Genomic DNA, 21,515 nt, shown 5'->3' on the forward strand with positions numbered 1-21,515 from the left:
GCCAATACGTACAGGTATTTCTCTGTATTTTTAGTGAATACAGGTGAATACAGGTGGGTCCGACAATACAGGCAAATCCAATCCAATTTGTAACGAATCCCAACATTGGACACCGTCATTTGAAATCTACGATACGAAAAAATAAAAAAAATAGGGATTTTCGACAGATACGCAGAGGCGGCGGCAGCAAATTTCGTATGGGGGGCGAACTTTACTGACAGAATTTTGCAGCACATATAGCGCCGAAGGCGCTACCCGTCGCGCCGTATGCGCGACCATCCTAGGGGGGTCCGGGGGCATGCTCCCTCGGGAAAATTTGAAATCTTGACCCTCTAAAATGCCATTTCCTTCGTTTTGACGGGCAAATTTTGCTGCCAGACTAAGCTAAATTTGATGGCAATTCTGTAAGAAAGACACATGGTGATGGCGATGCCCCAAAATATTTTCATGATTTCGAGTACATGTACCAAAGGTGCGAGCTGTCGCAAGGTTGGTCTGGGGAAATTTCGAAATTTGCACCCTCTGAAATGCCATTTTCTGTATTTTTAGGGACAAATTTTGCTGGCAGACTATGCTAAATCTAATGCCATTTTTGTCAAAGAAAGAAATTGTTTGAGGGCGATGACCCACACAAATTTTCACCATGTCGTTGTGAGTGCCCGAGGCGCAAATTATCGCTAGGGAGGTCCGGAGGAAATTTAGAAATCTTGACCGTCTGAAACGTCATTTCCTGCATTTGGGGGCCACATTCTGCTTGTAAACTAAGCTAAGTACGATAGATAAATTCAGTTTAAAAGATTTTTGAGAGCGACACTCCCGCAATATATTGTCCTGCGCGGGCCGTCACAAGGGAGGAAATTTTGAAATCGGGACTCTCTGAAACGCCATTTCTTACATTTTCGGGGGTAAATTTTGCCATTAGACTAGCTTGATTTAATGAAATTTCCATCATCAAAAAAATACACAAGGTTTCAGCTTGCTTTCTGGGGGGGCGACGCCCCCCCCCCCAAACATATTTTCCTGCTCCCCCCGGTGCCGCCGCCACTGATACGGAACCATAATCTTTCTGTATCTTGGGTGAATCTGCAACAAATCCTAACATCGGATGCTGCTATCTGGAACCTCAGATCCGACAAAATCCAAAAATAAGGATTTTTTATGGATACGGAACCATATTCTGTCTTTATTTTTCGTGTAGCCGACTGGAAATCTGTAACATGTAACATATCCGAATGCTGGACGCTGCTATCCCAAACAATAAATCTGACAAAATCCGAAAACAAGGATTTTTGACAGGTCTGGAGCCTTATTTACATTTGTATTTGCCATAATCCAACATACAGACTTAACAGATATTCTCACCCTGATATGTTTGCATTTACCACAAATACACACAGATCTAACACATGAACTTTGATAAAATGGTTTATTATGCATCCGTAAGTTTCATACACAAATTACCGACTCGGTTAACGTTACACCCCATACATCATCATTCAAAGCTATCACTACTCACTCCGGCGAGCTCGCTCAGAGTCTCCACATTACTAGTTTCCTCCACCTCTCTTTGTCATCCATCATTGCGGGAAGTTGCTGCAGGTCCAAACCGCTGTCTTAAGCAAGCTGCTTAATGATCCTTAATGTATGACTTCCGCGGTCTTCCCCTGCCTCTGTGTCCAAGCTCGATTTCCAGCATATCTGTATGTCACATTTCCAAGTTCAGAACCAATCCAATGAAATATAATACTGAGTCAGAAGTTGTGTGGCGAAGTAATCATTTTCCCTTTTAGGTAGGCTGAATGACATCCACATCATAGCATCATAGGGGGCTGAAACTGATAAGCGACGACTAGCGGTCGTATGTGTAATGTAGTACTATTGAGACCCGCCTGGTGGCGCTGTTGCAGGTCACCCAACCAACCGCCCGACAAGGACGCTTCGCCATTTTGTGGTTCCTTCCACATTCTCTCCTGAGCTTTGCTCAACTTTGTTGGGCTGGTTCTGACCGCAAGAAAACAAAGCTGCAGCTGCTTGTAATCCTTGGGGATTGAGGACCACTTTTGTCGGTGACAGGTACGTTACAAGGCTCCAAGTCTTCGTCTTGGTCAGTTGCAGAATCGTCCTCTAAACGTGGGAAAACTAAGGGGGAGGGGGGCAAAATGTCTGTCTGCACTTACATGTATTGCTTAACCTTGATGTAGCATTTATACAAGTATTGTGACGTTGTAAGATATAAACAACTATGTTGCTTGAGGATGAACGATCTAGGTATCTCCTAACGTCCACCCATATATATATAGCAGCTTCCTAATTTGTTGCCATCATCATCAAGCTACCGGCTATTATATATGCGGTGTTAATTATAGAATTAAAGATACTAGTACCGTACCACCTATCTTTGAGATAGATTATCTATCTACACAGTTCCTTGGCTTTTTCATGATCATGCCAATCAATATGGCAGGTTGGTGTTAGCTAGCGTTATGACTAAGAGACAGACATCTTCTTTCGTTTTGAGGCTACCAACTTCAACCTGCTGAAGACCTTTGTAGCCTATATACTCATTTTTCACTTGAGTGAAGTGAGGAAAGTCGTGTAAAGTGCCTTTCCCAAGGGCACAAGATCGGTGACACGGCGGGGTTTGAACTCAGGACCTTCAGGACCTGAGTCAAACGTGCTGCCGATAGCGCCACGCGGTCCCAGCTATCCACAAGCATACATTGAAATGAATGTCTCTTGCATGTTTCTGTAGGTACAGCAACGCAGACATGGTGGTGAACGCAGTGCGGAGCGTGATAAAGGACTACTGGGCCCTGTCATTCCCCCTCGCAGGCGTCGTCTTCGGCTTGTGGCTCAACAACTACGAGTCCACGCACATGCTGGGCACCTACAAGAACAAGAGCAAGCTGTTCCATAGAGAGCTCAAGCCGGGGGAGAAGGAGCCATGGTGACAGACTAGCAGGATGTCGAAGAGACTTTAATATGATCTATGTGGTTATTGTTGAAGACCAGAAATGTGATTTCCAAGCATCTCCTATAGTTGGTAATACCTGTGTATAACCACAGCCAATCAACTTTATGTATGACAGTATGTAATAGAAATATCTCCTTTTCCTTTTAAAAACATTACAACTATGAGTCCCCAGCTGTTGGGAAATGAATGAACACAAACCATGTTGAACAGTTTCTTCACAAATACTAATAGATTTATTTGTAAGACTAGACATACTATGTTCACACAACATAACACAATAAAAATGTAAACACTGCATACTTGAAAAGTTTTCTTCAATCATGTACTGTTTTTGTTTTTTTACAGAATATTTACAGTTATTTGTTCAGGCAATAGGGACTATGTACATGGCACAGTTGGCAAAAGTGATCAATGGAAAAATCATATTGCAATCACGTCATTTGCATAGCAACCATCAATCAAATGTGGTTTTTGAGAAGAAATTCCCACAGGGACAACTCTACAGTTATACTGTACTGCTAATTTCAAGTTAAATACACTTTGGGGATATCAGTTGTTCAGATGAATGTCTTTTCTCCTAACTTTTATCGAAATTTCCTCAAGTCTATCCCATACAAACTAAATTGTGCTTTTCTCTGACATTTCTTTAAATTATTCCAGTCTATCTCATGCCGAGTAGCTGTCTACTCTTGAAGGTGGCGTTAGCCTCCACATGCTTGAGCGCCACACCCCGTATCCTGGCCCGGTCAAGTCGTGCCTTCAGATCCGCTTTGTTCCCGCCCGCCTTGTAGCCATTGTACTGGGAGATAAAGCTTGATCCCAGGTCATCATCGGCCCGCTCATTCTCCTTCCCGGGGAGGATGGAGAAATGCACCTTCTTCTTAGACGGGGATTTCTCTGCAAAACAGAAGGAAGTCAGATTGGTATTTGTATGAATAACAACAGCTATAAAAAGATGTAACTTTTTGTTCGAAAAGCTAAATATGAAGGACACCAAATGCCAACAATCATGGTGGAGTTGTGTGGACTAATATGCAAATTAGGCCATTGAATTCAGTCCTGCATTGTGATTGGCTGACAGAGTTAATCTAATTAAGAATTTTGTCACTAATTACAAGCTAATTATGACTCAATTTTTTCCTTTTATTGGTTTAAGCGATCAACTTTACATAATAGCACATACCTGTACAAGAAAACTCATGATTTTATCTATCTAACATTAAAAACAATCCTATGGTCTTCTTTTATTACACTGATGTATGTAGCATGCAGTACATTATTAGAAGAGACTTTTTGTTTTATTAGAGCAGTGGTTAAAGCAAAAAGGTTAACCAGACTCCCATTGTTAAAACCAACAAGGCTAATCAAATGTTTTCTATAATCAGCTTAAAATTATGACTGCCCGTTTCATACATACAAGTCATCATCCAGTTTTACAGAAATGGTAGTGCCATTTGTATCATAACGACAGTGAGACATGAATACAGCCCAATGTTCCACAACAGTCCTAATAGTTTACAAGACGGAGATTTCTGTGCTGGAACTCTACTCTCGATTACACAGCATTCAGCAAGTGGGTCCCCAAAAACACCTGACAATATAATAGTGGAATCAGGTACAATCATCAGCATGACTGAGGCTTTTTACAGCTACATGTTAGAAGAAAAAATGATCTAGACATATTTCTCAACAGTCATTTAGAAGTTTCCCTTACTGTATCTGTGAATATTAGACATTTGGAGAAATATGAAGAGGAAGCAGTTGTAGTAGATAAAATGTGATCTAAAAGTTGTGCCCCTTCTTTATATATCAAAATTAAAACCAACTCATTAAAAACCTTATAAAAACGTGGCCAATACCCATCCCTCTTACAGAGAAAGTAGCCCCTCCCCTAGCCCTACAACGGAGACCGACATCCCCTCCCATTCTTCCTCTCCCTCACACGTAAGTAATGAAGAGCCTTATTGTTGTCAGTAAGCCGAGGTGAGAGTCTACCTGTGCATGTGTCGTCAGCATTTATGTCAAAATCAGCCAGTGCCCGGTTGGCCTTGGCAACAGCCAGCTCAGTGTACTGCTTCATCAGTGACTCCGCCCTGTGCAACAAAACCATTTTAATTTATCAGTTTAACCTCCATAAGAGTATCCAATCAACATTTTGCCACTGCAATTTAGCACATTCTATTTCTAATTCATATTCTATGATCAATTGCTTCCACAAAGAAAGCAGTAATAAAATCTTCAGAGACTTGTACACAGGTCATAAATTTTCCCAGTTAGTTTCCCAAAACTAACCACTGCATGATATAATGTACTGCCCTTGTGATACAGCATGGCATTTGTGCTCTAGTGCCAGATATGTACAGCTATGGAAAACAAACAAAATAACATACCTTGCTAACTTGTCTTCCACAATCTTTTCCCTCACTGCTAGGTTTTTCTCTCGGGCTGAAATAATGGATCAAAACAGGTCAGAATTTCAGAAACAATGAAATATTGGATACTACTACTACTAATGATAAAGTATCTAATCGTTTAGCGATTGTACCAACATCAAAGCAGAGTCTGTGTAGCCAGAATGCCAGATGAAAGACACGTACCCTCCACCTCCTTCTCTTTGTCCTCCAAGGAACGCTCCCTCGCCACAAGAGCATCCTCGCGCTGCTTCAACAGGTCCTCTTTCTCTCGCGATCGCCTGCGATCCCCCACATCCTCGCGCGACCTGCGGCGTGGGGCCTCGGCTTTGTCATTCTTACCGTTGTACTCTCTCAGCCGAGAGGCCAGCTGTGGTGTCTGAAGCAATGTCTCAATGTCTGGCCTGCGATCATCCTGGACAAGAGACAAGTCACTTAGTACTGGTAGTGCCACTACTTGGTAATAGTCTTGTCTTCCTGACCAGATTCCTCATTTCCAGATGCCTAAATTCACAATTTTGTACTAAGGCACTGTATTTAAGGCACCAAAGGACAGGTGTGATCCAACTGCAAAGTTTCCCTTAAAGCAGAACAACACATAAATATCTGCTAGGAGAATAGTTTTACAAGGTTGTTAGCAAATGTATGACCACAAGATTACCGGAACCATGCAGAAACAGGAGGAACAGACAAGTTTGTCTCACCGTGATGTTGAGCATGGAGCCGATGACAGAGTTCAGCTCATCTGAGTACTGATACGGAACTCTGCGGTACTTCCCCTCCCGCACACGCACTGCCAGCTGCTTCTGATTGGCTGCCAGGAAGGGTGGCCTGTCAAACAATTATACAGGTTATTCACTCGAACAATGCTTTTATAATAAACCATAATTTTCACATCAATCATGGCGGCATAGCAACAAGATCATATCAGTGTCTCATTGAAGACAACTCTGTACTGAAGTGTGATTCACCATGCTGATAATGGACAGTGGCAGCAGATGCACTAACGATGACACATGCATATGCTATGTACAAACTACTACATACAGTAAATGACTGGAAATTAAGAAGCTTATAACAGTTAAATATGAAAGTAATTTTTTTTTCTAAGATAAGAAAATAAGAATATGAGAATGTAGTCTTGATCCCTTTCATAGAGATACATTCCCTTAATCTTTGATACACAGGACTGATTAGAGTTGACTAGATTTGTCAAGAAACTGATGAAGTTAACTCACGACAAGGAGCAGAGTTCATAGATGAGGCATCCTAGTGACCAGATGTCTGATTTTTCATTGTACGACATGTTGTTCATTTGTTCCTGTAAAAACAGAAATACAATTGTTACAGCCTGTTATACAAAGAAACATGACTGATTCCTTTCTCAACTCCACAAATGTCATGACGGCATATGAACGACAATTGTTGTAGTTCCCTGATTGTATCGATTTTGTTAACTGCATTGTACTGTGTATTCAGTCATTTGTTCCACCTTCCTGACCACTCACCGGAGACATATAGTATGGCGTCCCAACAAAAGTTTTGGCGAAGCTCGTATCATGGGCCAGAACCCTCGCCAGCCCAAAGTCTCCCAGCTTCACATCCTTGTTAGCATCCAGAAACACGTTGGCAGGTTTCAGGTCACGATGCAGGAAGGTTTTCCCGTCGCGTCGGTTATGACATTCCTTCAGCGCCAGGCAGATTTGGAAGAACAGCTTCCAGATCATGTCCTCTTCCAAGTATCGCCTAGGGATGAGAATTAGAGATCGAGTCAGGAAAAATGCAGTTGGTAGATGAATGAACAAATATAAATGTACAAAGGAAAAAACGAAAGAATGGATGAATACACCAACAGGCTTGTAATTGTGTGGTCCTACCTTTCCCGGCGACACCTGGAGATGAGGCTAGCTAGGTCTCCGCCCTCACAGTACTCCATGACGATGTAGATGGTGGTGTTGCTGCGGTCGATGATGCGGTCGTAGTACCGCACAATGTGCTGGTGCTTCAGCTCTCGCAGCAGGTTCACCTCTGACACCAGCATCGACTTCTCCGCCTCTGACATGGTGCCATAGTCCATCTCCTTCCATACCAGGACCTGCAATGATGCACAACAATAGACAATCAGCACATGAACAACTGTAAATGCAGGGATTTGATTTCATGGTAGCAGAAAATGGGGTGTTCATGATGGCATTTAGAAGTTAAGTTTAGCGGCTGAAACAAGGTGGTAGGCAGGCACTATGACAAACAATCATTTTGGTGAAGAGGTTACCACGAAAACTGCAAACATTAAACCACTATGAACATATAGAATACAACACGGTGTATTCCGTATCACCCAAGGTTAGGTAGCAGCCCGACCGCGGGTCGGATCTTCGGCCGGAGGGTGATCGGACCCACGGGAGGGCTGAAACTGAGGGTGATGTGGAATACACCGTGTTGTATTTTATTATGTCATACCCACCTGAGAAAACCCATGTTTTGATCCGAAATGTGCCAGAAGTTGAACAAATTTGGTGCCCTCGAACAAAAAAGTGTTGCAACAGCAATGTTCCAACGTCCAAATCAGGTAATGCCAACTGTGCCGTATTCGGCCCGCTCAAAACAGTTCGATTTATTCGAATGGAGCCTGTGTGATATGCCTTTCGAACCTGTGCGATACAGAAGCGTACGGCCTGGTCCGGAACACCCGTATCGAACGTTTTCGCGTCACAGGTATGACATAATGTATAATACACACTTGAAACCTCAGCACCTCTCCATACCTTGTGACTTCTGAAGCACAAGCTGTTGACATCACACCTGGTAAAACCAGCTTATCACACAACACTTTCACAAGCAATCACCCTGCCTCGAGGTGACTAGACCACCATTGTCTTTCACTTCTGTGGAGTGCTTGGAGACAAAAGCATGTCTGCACACGCGCAGAAGTCTTGTATAGAGCTTTGCTTTTCAACAAAGGTGGTCAGGGTTTGCAAAAAATTATGCATAAACTATAGGGTATGTGTAAAATGAATGCCAGAAGTGATAATTACCTGAAGTGCTAATTATTGGCAGTCTTAAAAGATTCTGGCAGAAACTTGTATTAAACCAAGGACGTTATATAACGTCCTTGATTTAAACCAAGGTCTTTTTTAACCTCCTTGATTAAACGTAAAAGCTTTGGTTGCATCGCTTCAGTCGTATTTTCCAGCTCACTTTGCTCACCAATATGCCAAGATATCTCTGTCCTTTTCTCTTGATGAGATTAATCAAGCCAATCAACGTAATTTCAAACAACAGCTGCTGGCGTGGTAGCCTGGATACCATACCCCAACCTCAAATATCTTTCGTGTTGGGCGATAGATACTTGAGATCGGGCTGGGGTTTGGTAACCAGGCTACTGGCGTGGCGCCTTGACTTGAGTGAACGTCAGCCAGACTTCACATGCCTTGTTATCTGACATTGTTATCCGTGATCAAACAAATCGATATGCATGCACAGAAGTAAACTTGCTACCTTGCCATCGGTCCTCCGCCGAACTTTCTTGCAGGTTCCATAAGAGCCGGTCCCGATGGTGTACAGAACTTCGTAGTCTTCCAATCTTGAAGTAGGCATGATGCTGCTGGACTGCGCTTGGCTTGGCTTGGCTTCGTCTCGATCTGTTGATTCCGCAAAACAAACAAAGCTGCCAGATGATGAAAACGGTACAGTTTTTTGCGTCAATCAGTCGAAATTTTCAGTAGCGATACTCCGTTGGTGCAAGCTCACTCTGTGATTGAATACAGACTTGAAAAATGGCCGTTTTTTTGCACAGTGAACGATTAAAAAATGAGGAGTCTGAGTGAGAGCTGCAGCGTCCGTCTGGTCTGCCCAGCTGTTTAAAAATTGCCACAAATTTCACTGAGCGCTGATTGGTCCGGATAGAATGCCGCGCTTTTTGATTGGTTGATCGATAAACAGGGTTTTCCCCGCGCGAAGCACCCTGGGAAAAGTGACGTCATTGTCCAAAATGGAGTCGATCTTTCACGAAAAGGTGAGTTGTTGTGGACTTTTCCCGATGATTACGTTTTAGACGACTGTCGGTTAGGATGGTGGATATTTTTTGTGTAAACATAGAACATTTCTTACTGGAGTTGTATGAAATACTATGTCAAAAGTAAGAGTCTCCAGCCTATAATGGACTTGATGTTTTTATGACAACGAACTGCTTGTCATCATGATGGTAACATCGCATGACGATACCGGAAGCGCTGTTCGGGAGAATCATAGAAACGTCCCCAACTTTGAAAACAAAGATTTTTCTCTGGACACTTCATCTTGATGATCGGATCGTATCTTGATGATCGGATCAAAGGTTTGTTTTAGTACAGACGTAACAATGGTCACCAAAGATCAGGTTCAGTAATTATATTTATTGTATGTCTAGGGACATATATGACTTCGCCTCCACCTCACAAAACGATTGACTATGATCTCAATATGATATGAGCCGGTACATACTAGTATTCAACCCTCCGAGTGTTCGGGTTGATTAGAACTCGACTTACCGGGTAGGGACTAATTATTACCAAATTTGGAAGGTATTAATTGCCGACAGATTCTCACTTGGTAATTAGTAAAACAGTACCCAAAAGATATCTCGCTTCTGGGACCAAACAGGTGCCCCTATGTTGAAAGTTTAAATTGCTTCCTTATACTTTCAGCAAGAGGGTTCACTGTGTGCTCAGCATTGCCTCAATGCTCTACTGCAAGGTAAGTCATCGTGAAGAGTTTGTGTTTTGCATATTTTTTACACTCAACTCTTGTACACTCTCTACAACTAATAAGTCAAGACAGAAATTAACAACACAATTATCATTGTAGTGTGATTGTACTTGACATTGAAACTTAAAACACTATTGCCATCATGGTAGAGTGCAGGTCCCAAACTTAGATAGGAAGTACCAGTGGTTATTCAGAAAACAAGTTGTTGCCAAAGAAAGACAATACATGTACTTGTGCACTGTACTCTTGTTCTCTGTAGATATGCATCAGGTAAAAGCTCAGCAAGCCCAAGGTGATGGAATACTAATTGTTTCTCCCACGATGATGTTACCAAAATGACTGGTCTTAGATTACTAGTATGTGGTAGTCACATGACTGTTAACATATTTGAAATAGTAATGATATTACGCCTGCCTTGGAACAGGTCCAGCCCGTTCAGCCAAATGTAACCATGGCTTTTGGACTTGCAATGTCATTGATCTAATTTCTGTTCCTTGGCATGGTAACAAGGTGCATTTATCCAACATCTACCATGTGATTTATGTTGACAGACAGTTTTAAACTCAAGTTAACTGAGCATGACGTAACGGGATAGAAAACTGAAGGTTTAGAGATTTTAGCCAGAGGTTACTTTATAATAACTATAAGTGACAAAATTGTCAAACCCTGTACCGGTATTAAATCTGAATGGGTGATATACATGAACATCTAATCATTTTATTTCAGATAAGATCTTGAGACTCTGTGCAATACATCAGATATTAGCCTCTGTCACAGTGTTATCTATGCAATATGAATGTTTTATATGTCATTAATATGATACATGTCTTTTCCCATAGGTGAATACTTCACGGCGGTTGACCTGGCCTCGTTTGCCCAGCAACTGGATGAGGCTGAGCGGGAGAGGATGGCAGAGGGAGGAACAACAACAGCAGAGTACCAGCACTTCCTACAGGTATGATGCCAGCCTCCGTAGTGACTGCTGGCTCAATCCTTTTGCTTGCTGACCATGGAAGTGAATGGATTGATCCAATGGTCAATATGGAGGCTGGTACTCAGGCAAATGGTATAGGTGCTTCAGACCAAGCAGAATACAATGTGATTTTTCCCACAAAACATTCTAGGCTGCAATGTTTTGTGGGGAAAAAAAACTTGTATTCTGCTTGGTCTGAAGCAGCTTAGTTTACACTGATCCAAGCTTGCCAAAAGCCATCCTCTCTTAGCTATATCTACACTCAAGTAAAGAGTCATTCTCCTGCCCATTAGATGAGAGCATCAATACCTGCCAAAAGATTGTATCTGATCTTTTCCCCAGACTTTCCTGCACTAATCTATTTACTGTAGTTGAGTCCAGACAAAGTCATTAGAAGTACTTGTCAGTCTGCAGGAAAACTTAATGAGGATCCTTCTTTATCTGCCCTCCACAGCAACCATCTTCAAATATGGATGACAGCGGCTTCTTTTCCATCCAGGTAAGCTCAACCTTGTAATCAACTTTCTTTACTTTTGCTTGAAGTTGTTGTGGCTATATTTTGTCATGACTGTAGATCACTATACCATGCTGTGATTCCATGTAAATTATGAAAAAAAGATTACCATTAGTTTAGCCACTAGTCCCTACTACCAGAGAGAGCCGAAGGCGACTACACCTTCGTCTTCGGAACGACACACATCTACAAGTCCCGTACTGCCGAACCACCACGTACAAGAACAGTTTTGTCCCCTACAGCACACGACTCTGGAATAGTCTTCCCATGGAAGTAAAGGAAGCCACATCTTACAACCAGTTCAAAAAGAAGTGCAGAGATCACATTCTGTCTTCCCGTCAACACCAGAAGTTTCGTAGACTTGGAAATCGCCAGAGCAACATCCTTACTACCAGACTACGTCTTGGCTGGTGTCAGCTCAACTCTACGTTGGCTAAGTTCAACATCACAACCCGGAGCTGTGCTTGTGGTGCTACGTCCGAGACGGTTGCACACTTTCTACTTCACTGTCCTCTGCACACGGCTGCACGGCAAACCCTAGCTTCTTCAGTGCTCCAACTGTCGGCCAGTCTCTCTCAACCGGAGTCCTCCTTAATGGTTCTCCAGGTCAAAACTCTGCTACAAACCAAAAACTCTCAGACGCTCTGCATTCATTTTTAACATCAACAAACCGATTTACAGCACCTTCCATCTGCTCCTAATAGCTTACGTAGCCTATGTGGCCTATTATGTACATATGTGTAATTTAGGTTTGTTTGTTGTATCTTTGTGGGTCAGCCGTCATCAGCTTGAATAGACTGCCTAGGCTGGCCCAGTGTAATGACTTGTTGTCATTTTCAATAAATAAATAAAAATAAATACCATTAGTTTGTTCTGTTTCTAGGTAATCAGTAGGGCACTGGAAGTGTGGTGCCTCAGACTGGTGCCAGTAACAAGTCAGGAATACCTGGAGACGTCTGAACATCCCACGTAAGGATGACACATAGTGCTAAACATCCTGACTTTTTTTCTGTAACACACAGCTTTGCTTGCATGTGGCTATTGTTGGTTCTATTACAATAAACGGCTTCTCACACCTAACCCTATGTATCCAAGAAGATTTTTAACACCGAGGCCAGAAAAGTACTATGTTAGGGACCGTACGGCATTTAGCGAGGGCGGAGGGCCGGTCGCCAGGGGGGGGAGGGCCTAGCAAAAAAATATTTTGTCAGGGGGAGGGCCCAGCAAAAAAATTTTGACTTGGGGGGAGGGCCAAGCAAAAAAAAAACATAGCTTGGTCTACCAGCAAAATTTGTCCCTTAAAATCCAAGAAACAGCGTTTCAGAGGGTCAGGATTTCAAAATTTTTCTGGACCTCCGCAAGGGATCGCCCAAGGTTGGCGCTCGGGACACAGTGAAAATGCGAAAGGGGAGGGGGCGGGGCTTATGCATCGCCCTCGAAAACCTTTTTCACTTACAGAAATGTTATCAAACTCTAGATTAGTCTGCCAGCAAAAATTACTTGATTACGTAAAAATTACGTAAAGATTTGCAAATTTCCCTGGATCTCTTTTGACGTGACCGGCATCGCGCCTTTGGTGGCCGACATCGTGATAATGTGTTCGGGGGGGATTTAATTTTGTATTTCTAAATTGAAATGCCATTAAAGTTAGCTTTGTTTGCCAGCAAAATATTTCCCTCAAACTGCAGGAAATAGCTTTTAAGAGGGTCAAGATTTCAAAATTTCCCCGGACCTACCTTGCGATTCTTCGTGCCTTTGGCGCCAGACATGGTGTTCAAAACGTCGTTCTCAAAAACTTGAAACCCTCGTATTCTTTTTTTCATAGAAATGTCATTTAACCAGAAAATTTTCCCATAAAAAAGCAATGCACGAAATCGTGACAAAAAAGCGTGGCATTTTTAAAAGATCTCCGGCAAGTCTGCGTTCTCGCGCCCGCCGGCAGCTAGAGAGATCGGTCTACCCCGCCGTGGGAAAATCAGCGTCATGCGTCGGCGCCCCCCTCCCCACTACAGTTTTGGTTAGTCGAATCGTGTTGTCGTTTTGGTTTTCATTTTTCACCGATTTACCGTAAGTTATTACCACCACAGGAACCAGGAAAAAGTTTAAAAATACAGTGTAACGTTATATGTACATCTACATTGAAAATGGTTTCCGTCAAGCCGCTCCGGGCGGCCCGCGAGCTTGCAATACGTAAATTAAGGGGCGGGGCACGCGCCGCTTCATGGCGCAAATCTACTAGAAATCCAGGTACAAATGCTTTTTAGGTGTTGTTTTGATATCAAAACAATGAAATAGCTGCTATAATGCAAATATTTATGCCTCCATGAAGCAGATATTTATCCCTCTATTATTAAGCAAATAGTTTGAGCCATTCTGTTTTCCTTTTTTTACTAGGGGCGAGAGATCTGCTTTGCGATGAAAATCATGAAAAAGTAGGACGCAAAGCACATTTCCAAATGAGAGCACATGTTTTATTGGCGTCTTGAATATTTTTTCAAAGTTGATAGGAGGGGGGAGGGCCTAGCAAAAAAATATTTTGCCAGGGGGAGGGCCTAGCAAAAAAAATTTTACCTGGGGGGAGGGCCTAGCAAAAATTTTTTGACCCGACCCTCTGGCGACCGGCCCTCCCCCCTCACTAAACGCCGTACGGTCCCTTATTTGAATGAAGAGGTACACTCTGAAATACTGCCAATAGTGCAATACATGTGTACTAGCACAGTAACAGGAAATATTGAGATACAAAGTATACCTAGATTCTGGTTATTTTTGAGCACTTTTCCCTTTTTCCTTCCCCCAGCCAAGAGCAAGCTTTCATCTGTAACTTCCGTGAGCACTGGTTGTCTATCAGGAAACTGGGATATCAGGTAGGCGTGGCTGTTACACATAACCTACAGTTTCCTGAAATGTACCCTAATCTTTTATTGTCATAAGACAATGATTGACATTGTCATAAGACAATTTTTCACCGGAATTGTGGACTTCGTTTTGCTGTTTTATCAGAAAGGTTGCCTGCATCGTGTTTATCACAAACGTTTGTCTTTCAGTGGTTCAACCTGAACTCCCTTCTGATTGGTCCCGAGCTGATATCCGACACCTACCTGTCACTCTTCTTAGCTCAGCTGCAACAGGAAGGTACGTGTGACCCACAGACACAACATGCAACATTTTACAAAAGTCTCAAAGGGGTATCCTCAGCCACTGACAAAAGATAGTGAATGCTGTTTGAAACCTCTAAACCATCTATCTAAATTTAGTTACACGAATAACTCTTGTATTGTGTATCTCATTACCTGGATGTCTAATCTTCATCTACACTTCATAGAAATCTCTCTCAGTCCAGTTTTAGCTTGCAGAAAGACATTTTCCCACTCATCATAACAAGAAGAACAGAAGTTATGTGCAGTATGTTAAGAGTCAAAGTTTCTTTGCAAATTTCCCATGCTGCTTCTGACTTGTACATTGAAAAGCAACCCTGTCTTGTATCTAGGCTACTCCATCTACTCTGTGCGAGGAACCCTCCCTGAATGTGAAGCTGATGGAATCTTGAGAATAAGTCCAGCTGTGCAGCTGGAAAGACCAAAACTCATCAGTGAAGTGAACAAACAGAGAGAAAAGGACGAGGGGAGATCCAGTGATGCCAGCACCGGGGAGCAGTCTAGTCAGGAGGATGACCCAGAGCTGGCCGAGGCCCTGAGGATAAGTCGGCAGGAGAATGAGCTGGATGACAAGTCGCTACAGGAGGCACTGAGACTCAGTATGCAAGGTGGGAGCTTATCATATCACTCTAGGGAGGATTTATCATGACAATTTATCAATTTTTTTCATGATTGTCTTGATACCCATTGATGCAAAAAGAATGTCCTGATGTTACCCTGGTAATGTACTTCTGACATATTTCTCTATTGCAGGTTATTTAGAAAATTCTCCCCATCAAGGGCAGGACCTTATGCCAGAGTCCTCTGTTGTCAGTAGCAGTGTGCCCCCCTCCCACCCCACACAGCAGACAACCTCTCACCCAACAAAGGAACCTGACCCTGTTGACCTTGATGAGTTGAGGCAGCGGAGACAAGCTTTCTTTGAAAGGTGCGCCAGGGGCAGATTCAACTGTTTTTTGTATATCTCCTACTGAAGCTTTACGGACAATAAACATTTGTGGTACATGTGTATAAAGTTTATAGATTTGTACATAATAAACAGTAGTATAGGCCACGCCTTTTTCATTTGTTGGTTCTTTGATACATTTATGTAAAATATCAGGAAGAGGCCATCTTTTGAAAAAAAGGCTTTGAGGAAAATTAACACCTGACCCTGTTTAATTCCTGAAACTGAGAATACCAGAGTACAGACTTCCCCTCAGATCCGTTAACATGATGATATTCCAATCCAGCATTATCATTTGACATCCGAGAACCAAAAATTGAATTCGTTGACGAGTTGGTTGGTGTTGATATGTGTTGATGAGTCAATGGTACATTGCCAATATTTTGAGCTTCTGTAACTCCTACTTATAGATCTCAATAAATGAATACCAGTAACTGTTCCATCCCCAGACAACAGACAAACCCTGCATCTCCAGACAAAGGACCCCCTGCAGAGCCAGGCCAGGACAGACCACACCCCGTGGAGAACGATGTCTCCCCAGTGGACTCCTTACCTGACGAAGACTCCAGCAGGGAGGAACCAGGTTGGTCAGGGAGGGGATTTTCATTTAGTTTCTTTTGACTATTTCATGATGCCATATTCAAACCCAGATTTCATCAATGATATTCATCCGATTTACTTAATGTTATCTCAGGGTAATTGATTTAGATTTAAGTTATAAAATAAAAAGATACAGGACAATGATATTAGTCACAGTAAGGCATATACATATATGTAGTACTAGTATCTGTCAAATGATCAATTTCACTAACCTGCTGGGAAGATAACAGATAAACCATCAGTGTCACAGAGTGATTATTACGGAACCCAGGCCAACTCCTTTGGATGTAGTTAACATATATAGGGATATAACTAATATAGCTTTTGAGTTAGTCAATCACTGTCCCTGTCACATGTATGTTTCTTATATCTCTGCCCTATGTATGTTTCTCAGCCCTACATATTTGCATTCAGCCTTCGGACACGTACTTGCAACTTAACCTACTAAGTTAAGTCACAACCTGCCATGATGCTTGCTTGGAATACCTGTCACATCAAAAGTGTGTGTTGGTTCCAGCTGTGTCAGAGATGACGGAGGATGAGATGCTTCAAGCGGCGCTGAAGATGTCCATGGAGGCCACTCAACAGGACACAAACCAAACACAGGACACCAACTCTACCTCCTAGCACTCCACAAGTAATGTCATGGGTTTTCCCACATCCAGCCATGGTGTGGTTCCAGTTCCAGTCTTCCAAAGCTGACTTTCAGCTGGCATCCTATCTTTTTGTCTTTTTCCATTGGTCATTTCCTCCCAGGAGACACATGAAATTCTCTGTACTGTACTTACGGAACAATGAGAAATAGCACTTTAGCCATTTAGAAAACAGTCGCTACTGACAAAAAACTGCAAAAAAATGAAAGTATAGATCAGGAGACTGCCATGGAGGCCATTTCAAACCTTCTATCGGGGTTATAAAAAACAAAAGTTTTGGTCTCGTCACTCTCTTCACACCAGATATCAATGGTGGTGTTTATAATGCATTCCCATGTATGTATCAAACACAATTAGAATGTGTGTGAAGGTAAATTTTTCAATAGAGCTAAACTTACTGTTGGGCACATGTAGTTGTTGCAGAAGGTCACAGGAGAGATGTTGCAGTCTAGAAAACATATTTCATGTCCCATCCAAGAGTAGTTACTGGAAAGTACGGTTAATCTACATGCACATCAGCTCCACAGAATCAATTGCTTCATTGTTCTACACCTGTATTACACTACATACATTATGTAGGAGTTTGAAAATGGGGACACCATCTCAGGGTGGATTGTTTTTCTTATACCTATGTCTTATGTTTATTGCTTTATGTTCCTTGCAGCTTTTTCTCTTGAGTAAATGTCACTATTTTATCAATGGTTCATGACAAAACTTGACTTAATGTAATGAGCCATTGCCAAGTGCCAGCAAAGCTGTTATGTTTTACTGAGATTCTGTATAATGTTACAACGTTGTTGATTAAAAGGTTTATTGTGACAATCTGTTATCACTTGACTTTTCAATCAAGCAAACCTATTAAAAGGAAATAACCCAGCAAACTGAGAAGTTGTGTGCTTTCAGATTAACTTTAATGACAGTAACATTGGAGCAGTCACTGGAAATACAGTATATATGAAAGCATGGTATAGTATAACACAGTTGTACAAGGGGACTAGTTCTCATCTGCATCAGGAGCTTAGGCATCAGCTAGTTTTACACAACACTTGGAGCTAGATACCCAGCTGTCAACTTTGTGAAGACTTCTGACATAATGGAAGAGGCCACATGAATGCAAAGCTGGTGTGTTGCACAGAAGGACAGTTGTTGCACATGTACATCTACATGGTGACTACAATAGATCAAGAAAAATGGTGGCGGAGCATTGAAGTGCAACATATGACAATGAAATTAGGTAAGGACTGAGGTAAAGGTAACAATTGCATAACAATGTCACAGTTTTCAGTGCTAACTACACTTCTATCCTTGGGTCTGAAGGTCGTCCAGCCTGGATGAGAAAATTTTCCTGCTTCATCTTTGGTTTCTCCGTCCTCGTGTGCCAGACTAGGACCTGTGGGGACAGGACATGGAACGAATTGTAAAGGAAAATTGTGACCAAACAGACTACATCTTTAGAAAAAAATTACTCCTACAGTGTTCATTTCATACATGTGCTCAAATACTTGCACTTTTTGTATAAAGTAGCGGTGACTACGCATATAAAGCAGGGCTCGAAATTAACATAGTCCCATAGGCCCGGGGCACCAAAAATTTAGGCCGGGAACACTAGAAAATCACTTTGGGACCTTTTTTGGGACGATAGAAAAATAATCAACATCAGAATGTAATTTTTAGTTTTATTGAGAAGTTAACTGGGGTTACGGGAGCTTGGTGGCAGCTTATTTACTGATGATCTGCTCGATTCTCCCAAGGAGGTTGAAAAAAAGATTTTCCCAGCTGCGCGCCACGGCGTTTATTTACATGGAGTAAAATCTTCCGAAGGAAATTCGACATGTAAGTCCTAAAGTTCTACACAAACAGTGTACATCTTTAATGTCAGAAGATAATAATTCTCCTTCTGATGGCCCAAAATCACCAGTTAAAAAGTTTTTCTTCCCAACCTCCACTTGTTATGTTTGGTTTGTCTCAAATTTCTGGACAAGACATGTTTTTTGAATCTGCGTTGATTTCGAGTTTATTGTATACATGTAATTGACAATTAGTTATACAGAAATTTTGTACTCTGAGTCTGACTCAACATTATATTTATTGTTGTAATACATACTTCCTACGTGGGACCATCCATCCTCACTTCGGGACGATTGGAATTTATTTTTGGGAACACTTCTGGGACAGTAGGGGGAAAAGTTAATTTCGAGGCCTGATAAAGTAAGAAATAACACGGGATACAGTAGAGTAAACATCAGAAAGACCTTAGTACAGTTGTCTGCCAGAGGTTCAAGTTCATCCATGGTGACCAGATGCTGCAAAAGAGATGACTCCAGGTAACCCCGCCGCACACGCAGCTCGAACTTCACCTGACGATTCTCCAGGATCAGCTGCAGGTTCACCGCAAATCCCGCCATGTCGATGGCGAAGGGCCTCTCTGGTCGCCAGTACGTGTACCATCTGAGGTGTAGAGATGTAGTGATGAATTACAAGTCATGGGATCAAATCAAAAGTCTGAACCTAATGTGCACACTACCCACAGCAGTCGTGTCTGTATTGATATTATAAAGAGAATGCCCCAATGAGTGATGTCCTTTGTATATCTCTATCCCTAAGTTTGGAACTGGTGCATTATCCCATGAGATAGTTTGCTAGTTGTACCCTACAAAAGAACTGTACAAACGTAAACAGACCTGACAACCTTGCCATGTTCCACCACGGGTCGTTCAAACCTCATTCCCCCCACCAGTCCCACAGGCCACACAGACACACCGCGGGTGTGCCTCATCTGGAAAACAAAGAACTATGTATACGTAGCATGGTGCATTATGGCTTTAGAAGCCATCAACAGGAGAGCTACAGCAAGGTCTCCTTGCTTTTCTATTTCGATTATTACCAAAAGAGGATGCCTCAAACAGTGGTCATCTGCTTCCCAGCCTTGAAAACTTGGTGACTGTGTTTTAATCTAGGATGACAGTACATACCTGCTTGATGTCAATTTTGTGTGCATCTATTTTCAACCATAAATTGCAACACTCAATATCACCAGATGCTAGTTTCTTATTCATAATTGTGTAAATCAGTAAGTACACACACACATTGTCACCACTTCTTGTGCGAACACAGTGGCACGGGCAATTGTTAATATGTCAACATTGAATAACTAGTCTCTGCATAAGTTAGTCCAAGCCATCTACCATAATGCTACCTCATCAAACAGCTGCAAGCTGTAGGTGTTGTCATCATCAGCAAAGTAAACCACGCCCCTATCCCTGTCCAAGTCCAGGTTTTCTCTCAACCACTGCAGTCCGACGTTCCTCTGCTCCACACCACGAGGCTTCAGCCAGTTGGGATCCGTCTCCTTCAACTGGTAATTCTCTGGAGTTTTAATGTTTAGGTGTGTGTATTTGATCCCACATGATGCTAGGAACCGGGTCACCAAGTCTGTCTGACTGTCCGAATCCTCCACAAGGATCCAGTGGAAGTTCTTGACGTGCAGAAAGGTTTGTGCGAGGCGCGTGAGTTCCGCCTTCTGTACGTGCCTGGTGTGGGTAGGCATGATGGCATAGATGGTGGGGAGGTTGGCATCTTCCTGGGGTTTCTTCAGTAAGTCTCTTTCCCTTCTCCTCAGACGCTCCTCCCATTGTCTTAGATCTTTTGTCTTCGTTAGAAGTGTTTCTTCTTCTTTACTGCTTGTGTCGCAGAATAGGCCTGCAAGTGTAAAAAACAAGGCAACAATGGACAAGAATAAAGATATTAATACATGTTTGAAGTTCCTCGTATTCCTAGCATCTTAAGACATAACGTTATTACCTTTCACCTGGGTGGGATGCCACTGAAGGGGTAAAGTATAGATGTAGATGTAGATGACCTTACAACATCTATCTCAGCAGTGTTTACACTCTTTCACGGATTTCACTACCCATGTGCGGGCAACAAGAATTCTGGGTAACAGGTTCATTTGTCTAGGGTGAAGGCCCCTGACGGTTCCCCCTGACTGAAAATCTTGCATTCGCCATTGCATTCCCGACATTGTTATGCAAACAATGGTTCAGACAAGACATCTCAGGGGCCTTCATCTTTGACATATTACATGTGCATGTGTACTACTCTCCAAGCAGAGGTTGAGTCGCGTAGATAGAGTAGAAGTGGAAAAATACTTCTACTATATCTACGCGACTCAACCTCTGCTTGGAGAGTACATGTGTACCTAGAATTCCTGTCACCGCACATGCCCAGTAAAAACTGTGAACAAGCTTATACAATGTGTTTGGTCTGTCTGTCTGTCTGTGTATGGTTCTAACACGTTATATCGGTTATCTATTTCTACGGGTCATGATACCAAAAATAAAGAAGAAAATGAATATCAAACAGATTCAGAAATACCCTTGGACTCACCGAAGTTGAGGATCAGCCAGAGCAGAGCACCAGTGGACATGACAAAGTACACCATCAGCAGCTTCTTCAGCGACAACAGACGCACCATGATGGTTGCACCACTTGTTTGTGACTGCAGAAGTCGTCCCTATAAACACTAACAGGCAACACCGCCTGT

At 42.4% G+C, this 21,515-nt stretch overlaps 3 protein-coding genes and 1 long non-coding RNA gene across 11 annotated transcripts; 2 read left to right on the forward strand and 2 right to left on the reverse strand.

Annotated features, from left to right (window-relative positions):
• Nucleotides 1-1,044: 1,044 nt before the first annotated feature.
• Nucleotides 1,045-3,269, forward strand: LOC118409834. Its single transcript, XR_004830492.1, has 2 exons — nucleotides 1,045-2,073; nucleotides 2,753-3,269. It is a non-coding gene; the product is annotated as an uncharacterized LOC118409834 (long non-coding RNA).
• Nucleotides 3,180-9,058, reverse strand: LOC118409747 (serine/threonine-protein kinase Nek2-like). 2 transcript variants are annotated; one of them, XM_035811034.1, is made up of 9 exons: nucleotides 8,884-9,058; nucleotides 7,263-7,480; nucleotides 6,894-7,131; nucleotides 6,624-6,706; nucleotides 6,090-6,216; nucleotides 5,572-5,800; nucleotides 5,365-5,419; nucleotides 4,970-5,067; nucleotides 3,180-3,871 (listed from the first exon to the last, which is right to left on the reverse strand). In XM_035811034.1, exons 1-9 carry the CDS (start codon nucleotides 8,980-8,982, stop codon nucleotides 3,636-3,638), a joined length of 1,383 nt encoding a protein of 460 aa, XP_035666927.1. In that variant the 5' UTR covers nucleotides 8,983-9,058; the 3' UTR covers nucleotides 3,180-3,635. The 2 variants fall into 2 exon arrangements, with proteins under 2 accessions (XP_035666927.1, XP_035666934.1); XM_035811041.1 differs by lacking the exon at nucleotides 3,180-3,871 and adding an exon at nucleotides 4,081-4,565.
• A 193-nt stretch (nucleotides 9,059-9,251) lies between these two features.
• LOC118409770 (ataxin-3-like) lies at nucleotides 9,252-17,794 on the forward strand. Of its 7 annotated transcripts, none has more exons than XM_035811066.1 (11): nucleotides 9,277-9,400; nucleotides 10,071-10,119; nucleotides 10,971-11,086; nucleotides 11,559-11,603; nucleotides 12,502-12,587; nucleotides 14,416-14,482; nucleotides 14,663-14,750; nucleotides 15,106-15,381; nucleotides 15,527-15,701; nucleotides 16,169-16,302; nucleotides 16,837-17,794. In XM_035811066.1, the coding sequence occupies exons 1-11, from the start codon at nucleotides 9,377-9,379 to the stop codon at nucleotides 16,944-16,946; spliced, it is 1,170 nt and encodes a 389-aa protein (XP_035666959.1). In that variant the 5' UTR covers nucleotides 9,277-9,376; the 3' UTR covers nucleotides 16,947-17,794. The 7 variants fall into 7 exon arrangements, with proteins under 7 accessions (XP_035666992.1, XP_035666959.1, XP_035666975.1 ...); XM_035811082.1 differs by lacking the exon at nucleotides 16,837-17,794 and adding an exon at nucleotides 16,714-16,828; XM_035811074.1 differs by lacking the exon at nucleotides 9,277-9,400 and adding an exon at nucleotides 9,424-9,721.
• Nucleotides 17,795-17,873: 79 nt separating this feature from the next.
• LOC118409812 (galactosylgalactosylxylosylprotein 3-beta-glucuronosyltransferase 3-like) lies at nucleotides 17,874-21,511 on the reverse strand. The gene is made up of 5 exons (XM_035811135.1): nucleotides 21,359-21,511; nucleotides 20,169-20,671; nucleotides 19,654-19,748; nucleotides 19,225-19,420; nucleotides 17,874-18,362 (listed from the first exon to the last, which is right to left on the reverse strand). Exons 1-5 carry the CDS (start codon nucleotides 21,444-21,446, stop codon nucleotides 18,264-18,266), a joined length of 981 nt encoding a protein of 326 aa, XP_035667028.1. The 5' UTR covers nucleotides 21,447-21,511; the 3' UTR covers nucleotides 17,874-18,263.
• Nucleotides 21,512-21,515: the final 4 nt, after the last annotated feature.

Source organism: Branchiostoma floridae, chromosome 1 (genome assembly GCF_000003815.2).
Source record: "Branchiostoma floridae strain S238N-H82 chromosome 1, Bfl_VNyyK, whole genome shotgun sequence".
In the NCBI taxonomy this organism is placed as follows: domain Eukaryota; kingdom Metazoa; phylum Chordata; class Leptocardii; order Amphioxiformes; family Branchiostomatidae; genus Branchiostoma; species Branchiostoma floridae.

Excerpts from the sequence above, each read along its gene's own strand:
- LOC118409770 (XM_035811066.1), top strand. The coding sequence starts at position 9,377 with ATGGAGTCGATCTTTCACGAAAAG. Across the intron at positions 11,087-11,558 it reads AGTACCAGCACTTCCTACAG|CAACCATCTTCAAATATGGA; the intron begins GTATGATGCCAG and ends TGCCCTCCACAG. Across the intron at positions 14,483-14,662 it reads TCAGGAAACTGGGATATCAG|TGGTTCAACCTGAACTCCCT; the intron begins GTAGGCGTGGCT and ends TTTGTCTTTCAG.
- LOC118409812 (XM_035811135.1), bottom strand. The coding sequence starts at position 21,446 with ATGGTGCGTCTGTTGTCGCTGAAGAAGCTGCTGATGGTGTACTTTGTC. Across the intron at positions 20,672-21,358 it reads CTGGCTGATCCTCAACTTCG|GCCTATTCTGCGACACAAGC; the intron begins GTGAGTCCAAGG and ends TTACACTTGCAG. Across the intron at positions 19,421-19,653 it reads GAACATGGCAAGGTTGTCAG|ATGGTACACGTACTGGCGAC; the intron begins GTCTGTTTACGT and ends TCTACACCTCAG.
- LOC118409747 (XM_035811034.1), bottom strand. The coding sequence starts at position 8,982 with ATGCCTACTTCAAGATTGGAAGACTACGAAGTTCTGTACACCATCGGG. Across the intron at positions 7,132-7,262 it reads TCCAGGTGTCGCCGGGAAAG|GCGATACTTGGAAGAGGACA; the intron begins GTAGGACCACAC and ends TCTCATCCCTAG. Across the intron at positions 6,707-6,893 it reads CGCCATACTATATGTCTCCG|GAACAAATGAACAACATGTC; the intron begins GTGAGTGGTCAG and ends CTGTTTTTACAG.